General features: G+C 41.5%; 1 protein-coding gene across 2 annotated transcripts in view; it reads right to left on the bottom strand.

Moving 5' to 3' along the window:
- Positions 1–2,573: 2,573 nt before the first annotated feature.
- olfm3a (olfactomedin 3a) overlaps positions 2,574–18,297 on the bottom strand; it is a 31,090-nt gene continuing 15,366 nt past the window's right edge. The window contains exons 1-5 of one of the 2 annotated variants that reach the window (XM_082965635.1): positions 11,830–14,120; positions 10,003–11,718; positions 5,832–6,051; positions 4,266–4,372; positions 2,574–3,848 (exon numbers count right to left, since the gene is read on the bottom strand). In XM_082965635.1, coding sequence (XP_082821761.1) covers positions 3,171–3,848; positions 4,266–4,372; positions 5,832–6,051; positions 10,003–10,221 — 1,224 coding nt within the window. In that variant the 5' untranslated portion in view covers positions 10,222–11,718; positions 11,830–14,120 and the 3' untranslated portion in view covers positions 2,574–3,170. Of the gene's footprint in view, positions 3,849–4,265; positions 4,373–5,831; positions 6,052–10,002; positions 11,719–11,829; positions 14,121–18,297 lie in introns of those variants that run through there. The other variant, XM_014157337.3, reaches the window with a different exon arrangement.

Here is an 18,297-nt window from a genome sequence, read left to right as displayed (position 1 = left end):
CAGGACTTCTGCTCCCTCTCACTGATGTGGAATCAGGACTTCTGCTCCCTCTCGCTGATGTGGAATCAGGACTTCTGAAGATGAATTATGAAGCCTGTATGACTATTGACAGATATCAGATAGTCATTACCGCCGGTGAACAAAATTACTTTTTTTCCTGAGAACTATTCATTTAGCTGAAATGGAACAGCAAGCAAGCAGGCGAAGCCTCGTCTGCAAAGGCACCTCCAAATGAACGGATAAATGCAAATTGATATTCTCCACAACACTCTCCTCACACCTGACATCGTCCTGGCGGGAAGTGTGTCCAATCAGGCTTAGAAGAGGGACTACATAATCATAATGAAGGACCCACTTTAGACTACTACTGTTTGTCCATGTAGAGAGAAAAAAATATAGACATGTCATAAGATACAGTAACCATGCAATTTTCATACTGACGAGTCCAAGTCTGTCCATTGAGAGGCTATACGGGAGTAGACCCTGCCCTGTGGTCAACAACTTGAGTATACGCCAGGCAGCATACATCAATAAGATGGCCCGATGCCAGATAGACCTACATGTATTTCTGTTGCCTCAAGAATTGTGATGAGGGTTGTTGATACAGGAGAGGCAGCTAGGGGAGATCTTATTTTGATGTCTACCTCGCTCTGTCATTATCATACAGTGCTTCAAAGTCTCTTGTCTGTCAGGTAGGTAACCTGAGGATATGCAAAGTGTCCATCTGATCTGCCGAGTAGGATCTATTCAACTTCATTTCCGAGTATCAGATGAAAAGCAATATGTGATCCAACTAATCAAAGATGAATGATAGAACTCTTCCACTTGGGGAGAATTATCATTACAGAATTGATTGCGGAACAGAGTGCCATTTAGTGAGTGTGGGTTTGTAGTATTTGCCTCAATGCTGACAATGGCTTTTACTTATAGTATAGGTCATTTAGACTTCCATCCAACCCCATAAAGAATGACAAACTTTAGATGTAATAGATTACTGTTCTCTCTGAGAAAATAGAGAACAAAGACTCAATGATCCCGCTAGATATAGCACCCAGCGAGCGGTCCAAGTTTTTTACTGAGTATCTTGATGCGTGGTGTTTTTTACTGAGTATCATGATGCGTGTTTTCTTTTACTGAGTATCTTGATGCGTGTTTTTTTTTACTGAGTATCTTGATGCGTGGTGTTTTTTACTGAGTATCTTGACGCGTGGTGTTTTTTACTGAGTATCTTGACGCGTGGTGTTTTTTACTGAGCATCTTGATGCGTGGTGTTTTTTACTGAGTATCTTGACGCGTGGTGTTTTTTACTGAGTATCTTGATGTGTTTTTTACTGAGTATCTTGACGTGTTTTTTACTGAGTATCTTGACGCGTGGTGTTTTTTACTGAGTATCTTGACGCGTGGTGTTTTTTTACTGAGTATCTTGACGCTGGTGTTTTTTTTACTGAGCATCTTGATGCATGGTGTTTTTTACTGAGTACCTTGATGAGCACAGATAGAGACATGAGCAGTCAAACTGACAGCGTTTGACGTTACGATCCCAACGCTGTGAACGATAGCCCTCCCTCTATCCATTCATCCCTCCCTCCCACAGAACCAGACATAGACACATAGAGAGGGGAAAAGGTGGGAAAATCTATGCTAATCAACTTTTCTGGAAGAGCAATTTCTGATTTAATACAGGGCTGCTGATGTGTGGGGATTTTTTTTCTTCCTTTGAGTGCGGTGGGAGCGGGGACAGCGGGGAGAAGAGATGCTCACCCTGGGTGACACTTGTAGCCAAGGACTCTAGATGGGGAATCGATAAGGATTCATGATTGTGGTAGGCACTTTACTGTTTGGGCAGGGGGAGGGAGAGAGGTGGTAAATTACATAGTCCGTCTCATGGCCAAGTGGTAAGCCTACTACTGTAAAACCAGACAGATTTGTGATTTTTGTCAGAAATGGTGTGTGTCCATCAGTATTGGTGACAGAATACGAGCTACAGTTAATGAGTGGATGCAGAGGGTGGAGACTAGTGGGGAATCATCCCAGCTTTTTTCTGCCTGTTCCTGAACTTCCTGATTGGAATGCCATAGGATAGCACTCAACCCATCAGATGTAAGTCGCTCTGGATAAGAGCGTCTGCTAAATGACTTAAATGTTAAACGTTAAAAATGAAAAAGCCTCAGAAATGGAAACATTACAATTTCAATATTCGCAAGACATCACCTTCATCCCCACCATCATCATCATTCATAAATGGGGCCTTCATAATATGATTTCTTTCAGCTTAGCTATTTTTATCTTGGCATAGAGATGTTGATGTTTTCCTCTGATATTTTCCTTTTTCAGTTATATTTTTGGTCACACTTATCTCAAAAAATGTTACAGGCACAATAGATATCAAAATGCAACATCTTCAGGCCAAGATAAAAGCATAGGATTTATTTGGTGCTGGATTGGTTCATTTCAGTTTTTACTATAAGAGTATGTACTGCCTTATTAAACATGGACAAATAAAAACGGATACGCTTTTATGATACAGTATTTTATAAAAAATATGGACTTAACTCTCACATAGAGACATAAAATTGTTACTGCAAGATTTTTAATAAGTTGATAAGACTGTCCATTTTGCTATGCTATAAATGACCTCTACATACATGGCAGCAAATAGTCTGGAGGGGATGATCTTCAACCTCCCCGGTTAAAATACTTTAAATAGACATCAGCACAAACACTGTGACAACTAAAGGTCTAGAACAGAAACGTAGCTAATACATCATCAGAAACTACATCAGACAAAATGTCAGACATTCATGCACAAAAGCAATCTAGAGCCTTCGGCTGATACCGATCCAAAAGACAGCAGTGAGTAAGGCCATACAGTAAAAGTCGTCTTTTCAGCAGCGATGTAAGAAGTTAAAAAAGGAAGAATGGAAACGGAATGCCATTCTGTCCGTGTTCAAGTGTTCTGGCCCAGAAAATACAAAAAGGTGATTTCTTCAAGTAATGGCAATGTAAAGACAGCCCAGTTCATTTTAGGGCGGAGAAGAAAAAACATGAACAAGGGAGTTAGTACAAGGTCCCTTGTATATCACAAACGATGGTGCTTTCTCTTTGAGAGTTGTTGTTCTCATTTGTATGGTATCCATATGAGGACATTGACATTTGTTCTCATTTCTCTTCTAGGAGTCATCTTCGGTTTTGATGACGTGGAACAGAGTGACATTGAACAGCACCTGGTGTCCATTGTTCCAGGCATAGAGCGCCCTCTCCCTGGCGTTATAGTCCAACATGGACATGTGAAAGTACTGGTTGTGGAAGGGGATGTCTGTGTACTCATAGCTGGAGGTCTTGGTGGAATATGAGTAGTAAACCTTAGCACCAGTCAGGTGAGAGTTGGTGATGTAGAGTGTTCCGCAGATCATAAAGGATTCCCCCGCATTCCGTTTGGAATATTCCGTGTTCCATGTCTTCTGGACTTCCAGGGTGTCCGGGTCCATCTGGGCAATGACGATATTTCCCGCGTTCTGATTGGTTGCGTACACCACCCACATGCCCAGTTCGTCGGCCATGACATCGATGTCGGAGTATCCGCCCCAGGAGTAGGGGTAGGTATTGTGGAAGCCGGCGTACTCCAGAGCCCGCTGAGCCAGCACCCGACCCGTCTCAAAACTGTACTTCACGATGATGTTACTCTGATACTTGTTGTAGTACAGGGATCCATTGTATACCACGTGACCGGTTCCCTCCCATTTAAATGGAAGGTTGTAGGTTCGAGACACCACATTAGCCACAAAGTCTTCCATGGTCTTGTACTCACGGACAATCTTACTGTTGGTGTAGCTGTCCATGTACCAGACCTATGTCAAAGAAAGATGAAAAGCAGGAATTAGTCAAAACCACAAACTGTCTATCACACTGAACACAGACTGAATAAACATGCAACAAACATGCAAAAATATCTTTACGAAAAGGTCACCTTTTCCTCCATCTCCCTTATGAATATAACATATGAACCACTTCACATGCCTTATAAATCAAATTTTATTATACTCTGCATCAGAGAAGCAATTAAATATCCCCAGAAACAGCCTTATATGAAAATCAACACCATGATGTTTGGTCATGACAATATTAGATTATTGTTATAAATCCTGCCCTATACTCTGAAAACAAAACCGAGATGTAGTCAACAGAGACACGCACAGAAAAAGAGCTATCACCAACATAGACGCCCAGTCACCTTCCACCTCCTCCACTCCCATCCCATAACTCACCCTGTTGTTTCTCTGAGAGGCCTGTGGATCAGTCATCCATGCCCCAAACCGGGTGCCAGATGTCTTTATTGTTACAGGTCCAGTGATTTTCATTAATTTCCCACATGCTGTTAATAAAGAAATGCAGCGATAAGATGAACTGTTTTTTCCTCCTCTTCTAAATAGATTTCTCAAGCCAATTTCATGCCTGTGCCACCGGAGAGTTTACTCAACAACACTGTGCATATTAAAACCAGGCTGGCAGAAACACGTACACTCAAGTCTAAGGCCTAAGGCAATCATATCGGACTCAATCAATTGGCAGTAGGTATTGACTACATGCGAAAGCTGTTTACTAATACTGGGCTTTACAGTACTATTTGTCGTATCCCACATGGTATTGCAGAGTTGCAGAAATATGCAAACACACACATAACACCGTATGCAAACGCACATGCATAGTAATGTGTTTGAGGTTCCAACTAATTCACAGATGAAAGAACATAGTCATTTTCTTGTTTATGGATATTACAGTGTAACTGTGCTTGAGAATGGAAACCGCAGCGATAAAAGATTCTATCATATTATCTATGCTTAGCTCTCAGTTATTTATTTATGTTGTTCAATATTACGTTTATATCAAGATACTCAATCTTTGATCTCGATTATGCCATTACCTTTTATAAATCAGATCCTTTCATCCCTTTTCCCATTAAGATCAGGTAGAGTAAAATAGTAGATTATATATAGCAGGTAAAACTGATCTCATTAAAAGATCTCATCCTGATTTTGTCTCTTCAGAGTCTCCAAACCCATTGGAATACAACACTGTTTATGTGAGGAATTCTTGATTTTCTCCATATACAGTTATTGTGGAGTGAGCCATAAATACACAACGGATGATTCACTGAGTTTGCCCATGCAGTTGATATTGATCTGGTTCTACTCACTGAGTTTGCCCATGCAGTTGATATTGATCTGGTTCTACTCACTGAGTTTGCCCATGCAGTTGATATTGATCTGGTTCTACTCACTGTGTTTGCCCATGCATTGATCTGGTTCTACTCACTGAGTTTGCCCATGCAGTTGATATTGATCTGGTTCTACTTACTGAGTTTGCCCATGCAGTTGATATTGATCTGGTTCTACTCACTGAGTTTGCCCATGCAGTTGATATTGATCTGGTTCTACTCACTGAGTTTGCCCATGCAGTTGATATTGATCTGGTTCTGCTCACTGAGTTTGCCCATGCAGTTGATATTGATCCGGTTCTACTCACTGAGTTTGCCCATGCATTGATCTGGTTCTACTCACTGAGTTTGCCCATGCAGTTGATATTGATCTGGTTCTACTCACTGAGTTTGCCCATGCATTGATCTGGTTCTACTCACTGAGTTTGCCCATGCAGTTGATATTGATCTGGTTCTACTCACTGTGTTTGCCCATGCATTGATCTGGTTCTACTCACTGAGTTTGCCCATGCAGTTGATATTGATCTGGTTCTACTCACTGAGTTTGCCCATGCAGTTGATATTGATCTGGTTCTACTCACTGAGTTTGCCCATGCATTGATCTGGTTCTACTCACTGAGTTTGCCCATGCAGTTGCGGAGCCTGCTGTCCAGTCTCAGCACCCTCTGGTAGAGCTCGTCATAGTCGTATGCCCCCATCTCCTCCTGGATAGCTGTGAGCACCATGGACAGGTTTCTGATCTCCTCTTTAAAGGAGGAGATGAGCTGGGCGTCTGTCTTGTACTGTTCCAACACAGGGATCAGAGGCTGCAGCTCATCCATCTTCTCCTTGAGCTCCTGGAGCAGAGACAGGCACAGGACAGAGACAGAATGGCCTGGATTAAGAGAAATCCCAGAGGGGAGATAGAAACCACTTAAGACACACTTAACACACCTTCTGAGCGGTGATAGGAAGCCATGCAACCTTGTCTCATGGAAATTTGTGGGATTTGGTACGTATATTTGTCCATTTAGTATGATATACTGTATTTCGTTACATTATGTTACATTAAGATTGAAATTAGAGGATTTATAGTATCATATGTCTTACCCAGTAGTACAATAGCATACTAATTGGATGATGTAACTTATTGATGTATAGTATTATGTCTTTTTCTGAGACCAGGTTGCGTGTTGCGTGGTAACGACAAAGGAGAATTAAGGGGGGAATTTATGTTGGTGGTTAGAAGAACTAATGAGAAAGGTTAGGATAATTCAAGTAGCAGGTTAGGTGAAATGGGTTAAGGTTAGAATAAGGGTTAGAGGAAGGGTTAGCTATGATGTTACACTTGTCCCCTACGCTTCTCGAACACAGAACATTTGTATTGCTAGACAGTCGCAATATGCACCCAACCATCCCCCTGACAAACCTCCCTACTTTCGTTTCTGTTAAATTAACTAGACCATTAGCACATTATCATACATCTTGGAGGTCTAAATAAATACATATAGTATGCTTTGTATGGCTGAGGCCAGGCTGAGCCAGAGGGAAGAGGAAAAGTGGAGTAGAGGAAAAAAGGGGTTGTTGAAAATAAAGTGAAATATGGGTACATGGAGAAGTATATACACTACCATTCAAAAGTTTGGGGTCACTTATACATTTCCTTGTTTTGAAAGAAAAGCACATTATTTGTCCATTAAAATAACATCAAATTGATCAGAAATACAGTGTAGACATTGTTAATGTTGTAAATGACTATTGTAGCTGGAAACAGCTGATTGTTTATGGAATATCTACGTATGCGTACAGAGGCCCATTATCAGCAACCATCACTCCTGTGTTCCAATGGCACGTTGTGTTAGCTAATGCAAGTTTACAACAGGCTAATTTGATCATTAGAAAACCCTTTTTCAAATATGTTAGCACAGCTGACAACTGTTGTTCTGATTAAAGAAGCAATAAAACTGGCCTTCTTTAGACTAGTTGAGTATCTGGAGCATCAGAATTTGTGGGTTCGATTACAGGCTCAAAATGTCCAGAAACAAATAACTTTCTTCTGAAACTCGTCAGTCTATTCTTGTTCTGAGAAATGAAGGCTATTCCATGCGAAAAATTGCCAAGAAACTGAAGATCTCGTACAACGCTGTGTACTTCTCCCTTCCCAGATCAGCGCAAACTGGCTCTAACCAGAATAGCAAGAGGACAAGTACATTAGAGTGTCTAGTTTGAGAAACAGACGCCTCACAAGTCCTCAACTGGCAGCTTCATTAAATAGTACCCGCAAAACACCAGAATCAACGTCAACAGTGAAGAGGCGACTCCGGGATGCTGGCCTTCTAGGCAGAGTTGCAAAGAAAAAGCCATATCTCAGACTGGCCAATAAAAAGAAAAGATTAAGATGGGAAAAAGAACAAAGACACTGGACAAAGGAACTCATCCCGGAGTCGCCTATTCACTGTCGACGTTGAGACCGTCCGTCTACACAGTATTTTTTATCAATTTTATGTTATTTTAATGGACAAAAGAATTTGCTATTCTTTAAAAAACAAGGACATTTCTAAGTGACCCCAAACTTTTGAACAGTAGTGTATATACAGTACAAGTAAAAAATGTTGACCCACCTATTCATTTTTTTTTTTTTTTTTTTTTACAATTTTCAACATTGTAGAAACCAAAAAGTGATGATCCAATCAAATATATTTTAGATTTTAGATTCTTCAAAGTAGCCACGCTTTGCCTTGATGAGAGCTTTGCACACTCTTGGCATTCTCTCAACCAGCTTCACCTGGAATGCTTTTCCAACAGTCTTGAAGGAGTTCCCACATATGCTGAGCACTTGTTGGCTGCTTATCTTTCACTCTGCTGTCCAACTCATCCCAAACCATTTCAATTGGGTTGAGGTTGGGTGATTGTGGAGGCCAGATCATCTGATGCAGCACTCCATCACTCTCATTCTTGGTCAAATAGCCCTTACACAGCCTGGAGGGTGATTGTCGTGCTGAAAAACAAATGATAGTCCCACTAAGTGCAAACCAGATGTGATGGCTTATCGCTGCGAATGCTGTGGTAGCCATGCTGGTTAAGTGTGCCTTGAATTCTAAATAAATCACAGACAGTGTCGCCATCAAAGCACCCCCACACCATCACACCTCCTCCTCAATGCTTCACGGTAGGAACCACACATGAAGATCATCCGTTCACCTACTCTGCGTCTCACAAAGACAAGGTGGTTGTGACCCAAAATCTCACATTTTGACTCATCAGACCAAAGGACAGATTTCCACCAGTCTAATGTCCGTTGCTCGTGTTTCTTGCCCCAAGCAAGTCTCTTCTTCTTATTGGTGTCCTTTAGTAGTGGTTTCTTTGCAGAAATTCGATCATGAAGGCCTGATTCACGCAGTCTCCTCTGAACAGTTGATGTTGAGATGTGTCTGTTCCTTGAACTCTGTGAAGCATTTATTTGGGCTGCAATTTCTGAGGCTGGTAACTCTAATGATCTTATCCTCTGCAGCAGAAGTAACTCTGGGTCTTCCTTTCCTGTGGCGGTCCTCATCAGAGCCAGTTTCATCATAGCGCTTGATCTGTTTTTGCGACTGCAGTTGAAGAAACTTTCAAAGTTCTTGAAATGTTCTGTATTGACTGACCTTCATGTCTTAAAGTAATGATGGACTGTCATTTCTCTTTGCTTACTTGAGCTGTTCTTGCCATAATATGCTATCTTCTGTATACCACTCCTACCTTGTCACAACACAACTGACTGACTCAAACACATTAAGAAGGAAAGAAATTCTTAATGCACACCAGTTAATTTAAATGCATTCCAGGTGACTACCTCATGAAGCAGGTTGAAAGAATGCCAAGAGTGTGCAAAGCTGTCATCAAGGCAAAGGGTGGCTACTTTGAAGAATCGCAAATATAACATTTTTATTTGTTTAACTCTTTTTTGTTTTCTACATGATTCCATGTGTTATTTCATGGTTTTGACGTCTTTACTATTACTCTACAATGTAGAAAATAGTAAAAAAGAAAGAAAAAGAAAAACCAATGAATGATTAGGTGTGTCCAAACTTTTGACTGGTACTGTATATTGTTTAATTGATCTAACATATTTCCCTATGTGTGTCTCTCACAGTGTATAACATTGTAAGTAAATGTCTCTGGTCAGGTCATGTGGTCAGAAAAAACACCTGGGCCTGTTTATAAAAAATGGGCTGTACTTTAATGTTTGCTAGTGCTGTAATTCTAGTGCTGCAATGTTCTATACTTCAATGTATTCAAGTGCTGTAATGTTATGTACATCAATGTATTCTAGTGCTGTAATGTTCTGTACATCAATGTATTCTAGTGCTGTTATGTTCTGTACTTCAATGTATTCTTGTGCTGTTATGTTCTGTACTTCAATGTATTCTAGTGCTGTAATGTTCTGTACTTCAATGTATTCTTGTGCTGTAATGTTCTGTACTTCAATGTGTTCTTGTGCTGTAATGTTCTGTACTTCAATGTATTCTAGTGCTGTAATGTTCTGTACTTCAATGTATTCTTGTGCTGTAATGTTCTGTACTTCAATGTATTCTAGTGCTGTAATGTTATGTACATCAATGTATTCTAGTGCTATAATGTTCTTTACTTCAATGTATTCTAGTGCTGTAATGTTCTTTACTTCAATGTATTTCACTGCTGTAATGTTCTGTACTTCATTGTATTCTAGTGCTGTAATGTGCTGTATGTCAATGTATTCTAGTGCTGTAATGTGCTGTACTTTAATGTATTCTTCCTTCAATGTATTCTGGTGCTTTAATGTTCTGTACCTGGAAGTTCTTGGCCATAATAGTCTTCCTGTCATCTTCTACCTGTCTGAACTTGGTCCGGAGCCCTTTCATCTGATTCTCCATCTTCATGACATACTGGAAGTCCCTCTGAGTCCGTAGGTTCAACACCTCAATGGACTGGGACATGTTCTGCACCTGGACCAGAGTAGGGTAAATACTGTATATGTTGTAACAGAGACGTAGAGACATACACGTCATGGATATAAAGGTTTTATGAATACTTTATGAATGTTACATACCATCATCGTAAAGTTTTACCAACAAGACAAACACATGTCCAACAACCATCTGAAAGATGTCCTGCACCTAGACCACAGCAAATAAGACAAGCACATCTAGCCTGGTCCAAGATCTGTTTGTGTTGTGCATGTCAATGACCATAGGAGCTGGCAAGACAGCACAAACATATCTGGGACCAGGCTAAATCAAATCTATATAACCGTCTCAAACAGCACTGGGCCAACACGGACTCCTGAACTGACTCCTAACTTGAGATCCTTATGTTAACTCGGATTTAGGTGTAACGTTCCCATTCTCCCATTGACAACAAAGCATGGCTTACAGTTTTCTTTTTTTTTTCTTTTTTTTTTACAATTGCTAACAAGCGTTTACCTATACTTAAGGTACTTTTTATAAACTCTTAACACAATAACACACCTACATCACACAATTAGTCAAACAGTTCATTTTCTGCTAAAAACCAAATTTTGTTCATTAAATACCATCTCTACATTTCAAAATGATAAAAAAACTTTCTCTACGTACACTAACTCTATCAAAACACGACAAACCCGACTCAATATCTAATCATTCTGTCAAAACACTAGCACATGTTTTCTATCCAAGAGGAGAATATAGTCAATCATAGCACAACGACTTTCAAAATACTAACGGTTGATGGCATTACAAAAACTGCAATGCTTTTCATGTTTCAGAACCTGCATACAATAGACAATATGGAATCCATTGTTCTTTATAATTCAGTTTCCTTTTGCTGTAAACCACTCTACATTCTTTGGTTGAGTGTCAATTGTGTGCATTTTTGGCAACATACTATCTAAAAGTGAATGAGTCATCTTTATTTTATAGAATGTACAATAGAAAATAATAGCGACAGAATTGCTGCAGTCAAAGCTTTATTAGCAACATGAAATTGCTGCCAGTGATCAACAAAAAATCCAACATACATGGCCTGTGGTTCCAAATGTGTACAAATAAAACACAATTACAGTAAAAAAAGGCAGAGAAGGGAAAAAAACACTAAAATGCACAGTCCCGTTCTAATCTATACGATCATCAGCATTTGGCCACATGTTCTTGTCCACATCACATCTTACGTCGTCTCTCGCTATGCACCGTGGATAGAAACGCCTGGCATGCCTTATCCACCCCTGGCAGTCTTCAGCTGAGAGGTCTCTGCAGCCGGCATCCATTGCATCCAGGAGGGACATTTGGTCATGTGGCCGATGATCCTACACTTTCCACCTCCAGGCAGAAAATAATTCCTCTATGTGGTTGAGGAAAGGCGAGTAAGGGGGAGGAAAAGGGAAAGCATTCTTGGATGGGCTGCAAACCAGTTTGTGATTACATGTGAATGGTGGAATGCTACATTGTCCCATGCAATCACAAATGTCCTCATGTTTCCTCCCACCTGTTCCCTTTCTGCTTCTGGCACCAGTTGTTGGTGGAGGTCATCTAAAAACAAAAGAAAGCGCTCAGTGTTGTAGGGACCAATCTGGCATTTCTGCAGGGCCAAACCAGCACTCAAGATTGCAGCACACATTGTGATATTTGCTCCTTTCTCACCCGGCACATCAACGGTGGCCTTTTTCCCGATGACGTTTCTTCCCCTCCGACGTGTTTTTGTCAGGTTAAACCCTGCCTCATCTACATAAATGATTTCATGTGGGGTGTGATTAACCTCCAACTCCATGACTCTCTGAAAGAAATCAAACATAGTATGTGTCAATGCTTTTCAGTATGTCCTACTGTATGTACTGTAACCCATGTTAACATGTAGAGTAGCATAGTGTAAAACTCACTATAGAACAAGACATATTGGATAGACACCATACCTGGACGTATTGGTGCCGGAGTTCCTTGACCCGCTCACTGTTCCTTTCAAAAGGAACTGTGTACAACTGTTTCATTCCAACTCTGTGTTTGGTCAGAGTCCGAGCCAATGGTAGTCAGGCTGATGCTTTCCACATTGGGAAATACCAGCTTGTCCTCTACAATTCTGGTCTGAATTTCTCTCAGTTTTATTGCATTGTTAGCAATGACCAATCCTACAATGGCATGCTCTAGGTCTTCACTGAGGAGCTTTCCTCTTCCCCCAGAGGGAGGAAGACGTTGCGTCCTTTAGAGGAACAAAAATACAACATATGTATTGCATTGGGACTGCTGGCCTACAGTTACTGTGGGACATAGCAACAGTAATGATAAAACAAGCCTTTGTGAAATGCATTACTTACCTGTTGGTTTGTTGAAAATTCCAGATAGTGGAAGCCACGGTTGACCGTCTGAGATTATGCTGGACTCTTTCACCAGCCTCTCTCAGTGATAGACCATGGTATTAGGCTGGACTCTTTCACCAGCCTCTCTCAGTGATAGACCATGGTATTAGGCTGGACTCTTTCACCAGCCTCTCTCAGTGATAGACCATGGTATTAGGCTGGACTCTTTCACCAGCCTCTCTCAGTGATAGACCATGGTATTAGGCTGGACTCTTTCACCAGCCTCTCTCAGTGATAGACCATGGTATTAGGCTGGACTCTTTCACCAGCCTCTCTCAGTGATAGACCATGGTATTAGGCTGGACTCTTTCACCAGCCTCTCTCAGTGATAGACCATGGTATTAGGCTGGACTCTTTCACCAGTCTCTCTCAGTGATAGACCATGGTATTAGGCTGGACTCTTTCACCAGTCTCTCTCAGTGATAGACCATGGTATTAGGCTGAACTCTTTCACCAGCCTCTCTCAGTGACAGACCATGGTTAATCTCATGGTCTATGATGGTGGCTCTTATTTCATCAGTGACAACAGCTCTTACTCTCCTTTGAACACCACCACACATTCATACTCCTCTCCCCCTACCTCTCCTCTCCCTAGTTCTGGTCCAACTGCTCCTCTGCCTGGTCCAGCTACTCCTCTCCCTGGTTCAACTACACCTCTTCCTTGTCCATACATTATTTTTTCTCTCTCTGCTCCTCTGTGTTGTTCTGTATCCACATTGAACAAAATCAATCCAAAGAGTCCCCTTTTCACTGTGTATGTCCATGTAATTGAAAGAACTTCAACACCTGGCGATGTCTCCGATTGAGATTGGAATCAGCTGCAGTTGGTCTATTTTACACAACTTACAGTAAATCAGATATTTCCAATGTTTCAATGATCTGTTCATGAAAAAATGCTTAATAGCTGTTTCAACATAGCTTTTGAGCTGCTGTTGTTGCAGAAGTAGAGGCTTTATACTATATTTAAGGTTTCGAACATTAGGTCTTCATTTCTAGCATGCTGTGTGCAAGCATTTATAAATAAGACAAGAAAGAGCCATAATTTTGGTATTGGGTAAAGGGAACACTTAAACAACACATCCTAGATCTGAATGAAAGAAATAATCTTATTAAATACTTTTTTCTTTACATAGTTGAATGTGCTGACAACAAAATCACACAAAAATAATCAATGGAAATCCAATTTATCAACCCATGGAGGTCTGGATTTGGAGTCACACTCAAAATTAAAGTGGAAAACCACACTACAGGCTGATCCTACTTTGATGTAATGTCCTTAAAACAAGTCAAAATGAGGCTCAGTAGTGTGTGTGGCCTCCACGTGCCTGTATGACCTCCCTACAACGCCTGGGCATGCTCCTGATGAGGTGGCAGATGGTCTCCTGAAGAATCTCCTCCCAGACCTGGACTAAAGCATCCGCCAACTCCTGGACAGTCTGTGGTGCAGTCTGTTGGTGGATGGAGCGAGACATGATGTCCCAGATGTGCTCAATTGGATTGAGGTCTGGGGAACGGGCGGGCCAGTCCATAGCATCAATGCCTTCCTCTTGCAGGAACTGCTGACACACTCCAGCCACATGAGGTCTAGCATTGTCTTGCATTAGGAGGAACCCAGGGCCAACCGCACCAGCATATGGTCTCACAAGGGGTCTGAGGATCTCATCTCGGTACCTAATGGCAGTCAGGCTACCTCGGCGAGCACATGGAGGGCTGTGCGGCCCCCCAAAGAAATGCCACCCCACACCATGACTGACCCACCGCCAAACCGGTCATGCTGGAGGATGTTGCAGGCAGCAGAACGTTCTCCACGGCGTCTCCAGACTCTGTCACGTGCTCAGTGTGAACCTGCTTTCATCTGTGAAGAGCACAGGGCGCCAGTGGCGAATTTGCCAATCTTGGTGTTCTCTGGCAAATGCCAAACGTCCTGCACGGTGTTGGGCTGTAAGCACAACCCCCACCTGTGGACGTCAGGCCCTCATACCACCCTCATGGAGTCTGTTTCTGACCATTTGAGCAGACACATGCACATTTGTGGCCTGCTGGAGGTCATTTTGCAGGGCTCTGGCAGTGCTTCTCCTGCTCCTCCTTGCACAAAGGCGGAGGTAGCGGTCCTGCTGCTGGGTTGTTGCCCTCCTACGGCCTTCTCCACGTCTCCTGATGTACTGGCCTGTCTCCTGGTAGCGCCTCCATGCTCTGGACACTACGCTGACAGACACAGCAAGCCTTCTTGCCACAGCTCGCATTGATGTGCCATCCTGGATGAGCTGCACTACCTGAGCCACTTGTGTGGGTTGTAGACTCCGTCTCATGCTACCACTAGAGTGAAAGCACCGACAGCATTCAAAAGTGACCAAAACATCAGCCAGGAAGCATAGGAACTGAGAAGTGGTCTGCGGTCCCCACCTGCAGAAACACTCCTTTATTGGGGGTGTCTTGCTAATTGCCTATAATTTCCACCTGTTGTCTATTCCATTTGCACAACAGCATGTGAAATATATTTTCAATCAGTGTTGCTTCCTAAGTGGACAGTTTGATTTCACAGAAGTGTGATTGACTTGAAGTTACATTGTGTTGTTTAATAAGTGTTCGCTTTATTTTTTTGAGCAGTGTATAAGCATTTTAGAAACCTGTTAATTGACTGCATATTCTGTGAAAACAACATGGATTGTGTTAATGGGATGGTCCACAACAGATGGATGTTGTGCTAATTGTGTTTAGAGTTTTGAAAGTGTGACTACAGATTGGACAAAAGGATGTTAGCGATTGTAAAAAACTGTCATATATGTGAAAGTTTGAATTACATACACACACCTCAGGAAAAGTTGGAATTCAGACCTGTTTGAAAACTCTATTTAAACATGTATCCCTACACCTGAAATGGATGTTGAAAAAAAAGAATACAATTATTCAAGACATTATCCATCTGTGCCTTACTTTTCTTATATGTATACCATGTTGAAGCATTGGAAAACATGAATCACAAGTTAACAACACGATCCTCCTCAACAGACAGCAGCAGATACAAAATGATGCCTACATCTGCATATTAATAATATGATTAGCTTCTCCTCCCATATGATTAACAACCTAGCCATTCATCACACACACACAGGTATAAATGACATTCTCTTAAATCACTCTACTTATGCGCTGGCATCGTAGAGGTCCAGTAATGTGTATGATAGATCACTTCAGAGTGAAGATAACTGTATATACTGAGGTCCAGCACTTAATACACACAGCATCTTTTATAAGGGATCTTTCACTGTAAAAAGATAAAACTCCCTTTGAAGTGTACCGTGACTTTTAACCCTATCACAACAGGTGTTCCTAAGATGTTGCAGAGTGCTGTAACTTTGCTTCTAGGTGATTCTATGTTAGGTGTTTGTGTGTTGATTCTATGATAGGTGTTGTGTGTTAATTATATGGTAGGTGTTAATTGCAGCCAGGTCACCTGTGATACAAGTCAGTATTCGACGTCCAGCCATGTCTGAGGATGTCTGGAGACGAGTTGGAAACTGTCCACTAGGGGCCACAGCGAGCGCTGTTACCTTTAAGTAGGTTTCGGTTTTGTTAGGATGTTGTGGACGGGGATGGAGGATGGGCAAGCATCTTGCCGAACATTGCATGTTTGAATCCAGCGATAGAAAGTCGTTTTTGAGGTTTTTGTTTTATAACCTTTTCATGCGTGAGATCCAAATATCTCTAACGGTCGCCCCCAGCGTCAGTTGATTTATGCACATGATGTCAGAATGCACTGAAATGTGATTGTTACGCAACAGGACAGTTAACATGCGCTGCTTGCTAATTATCAATAGGCTACAGTATGTTTCAACTTGTCAATTTCTAATTATTTTCTAACAAGTTTTATTTTCTAACAACAGAATTGAGGTGTGTGCTGCCTCCTCATTAATTCACATAGAAGTAGCCCATATCACTGTTGCAGACAATTTATGTTTGAGGCTTTACTGAGCCAGACCAACTTCTCTCTTCGAGGAGAGCCCAAGCACTTCCCCAGTGTTTCCGCATATCAAGTATGGAGACATTTGCGCAGTCTTGCACATTTTCTGGCTGGCGCTTGCATTGCCTTCATTGTTGTTTTCCTTACAAATAATAACTTTGGACATGTGTGCGTTCCTATCAAAGTAAGTGCCTTATTTTCTGTATATAGTGTTGTCATTTCTACTGTAGGATACAGTATGTATGTATGGAGAATAATGTATTTACAGTTTTATTCACATGTTTTCAAGTACTGGTGACAAATAATGCATTCCGATTATCGCATAGATTGTAATGGACACCTATGATGCGTGTAAAATCATTTCTTGAAGGTTGTACTGATTATGATGGGCTAATGCTTAGCTATTTGCTAGCTATGTGTGGCGCCATGTTTGTTGACATTATACACTGCATTCTGGGTGTAACGTAAAAATCTGTCAGACCAAAGATATTGTAATGAGGTGAAGGAATGGTTCCCTCATCTTTAGAGTAAACTCCTGAAAGTGAATAAAGGGAGGTGAATGTTCGTAGATGACACACCCCCTTCATCATGCATAGTGCAAACAGACCCAAATCCATATCATCTCCTCTTCTAATATCTTTGGTTGACGTGAAAAACAAACATGGTGGCGTGCAAAAACTACCCATCGTCGGATTGTTTTACTCAATTATTTGTATCAATGGTGAGCTCACCCGTGATGTGATGAATTGTAAATAGTAATTGCTATTAGCTAATTCATATTGTGGTTTGTGTCAGCAAAAGAGTTAGCTAAATATGACCGCTTGAGTTACATCAATCTTTCATCAGTTAGCGCTAGGACTAATGTAGCCCACATTTTCTGAGTTTGGATGTTTCTGCTATGCTCTCGCTACTTCTGTGAATGTCTGAACATTGCATCCAAAAATAAACTGGTCACATTCAGGACATAACTTTGTAAGGACTGTGTTTGTGCAAAATGCTTTTGTGAAATAACAGTGTGGCCAGCTCAAACGCTGACTGTTGTGTCAATGAAAACTGGACGTTCTAAATAAGCCTTACTAATCACACCGGTTTGAGCGTACGCTGCAGGGACCACTGTAGAATGATCACACCCGTTTGTTGGTACGTGTCAAAGGGTTAAGCCTATCTCAAACCCTAACCCTTACCTTAACCATTCACAGTTAACCTCAGGATTTCAGAGTTAATGCCTGAACTTAACTCTAACCTTAAATGTTCAGAGTTAATGCCTAAACTTAACTCTAACCTTAAACACTTACAAATGTGACGTTTGCGAAACATGGATGAATGTCTAATTCTGATGTGACACTGAGAGCTAGTTGCTTAATTGTATAGTAGGTGTTGTGTGTTCGTTCTATGGTAGGTGTTGTGTGTTCATTCTATGGTAGGTGTTGTGTGTTCATTCTATGGTAGGTGTTGTGTGTTCATTCTATGGTAGGTGTTGTGTGTTCATTCTATGGTAGGTGTTGTGTGTTCATCTGACACATCCGATGAAGGTCAGCTGATTCCTGGAAAGAGCTAAAAGCAGGTGAAAGCAGAGGACCGAGAGAAAGAGAGAGGGAGAGAGACAGAGGGAGGGAGAACGAGAAAGAGAGAGGGAGAGAAAGGGGGGAGAGAGAAAGAGAGGGAGAGAAAGGTAGAGAGAGAAAAAGGGCGGGAGAGAGAAAGAGAGAGAGACAGAGGGAGGGAGAACGATAAAGAGAGACTAAGGGTTAGTTTGTATTAGTGTGTGTGTGTGTGTGTGTGTGTGTGTGTGTGAGT

Source organism: Salmo salar, chromosome 19, assembly GCF_965601325.2.
Source record: "Salmo salar chromosome 19, fSalSal1, whole genome shotgun sequence".
Classification (NCBI taxonomy): Eukaryota; Metazoa; Chordata; class Actinopteri; order Salmoniformes; family Salmonidae; genus Salmo; species Salmo salar.
The sequence above is the reverse complement of the archived record's forward strand: the minus strand, read 5'-3'. Positions and strand labels throughout refer to the sequence as shown.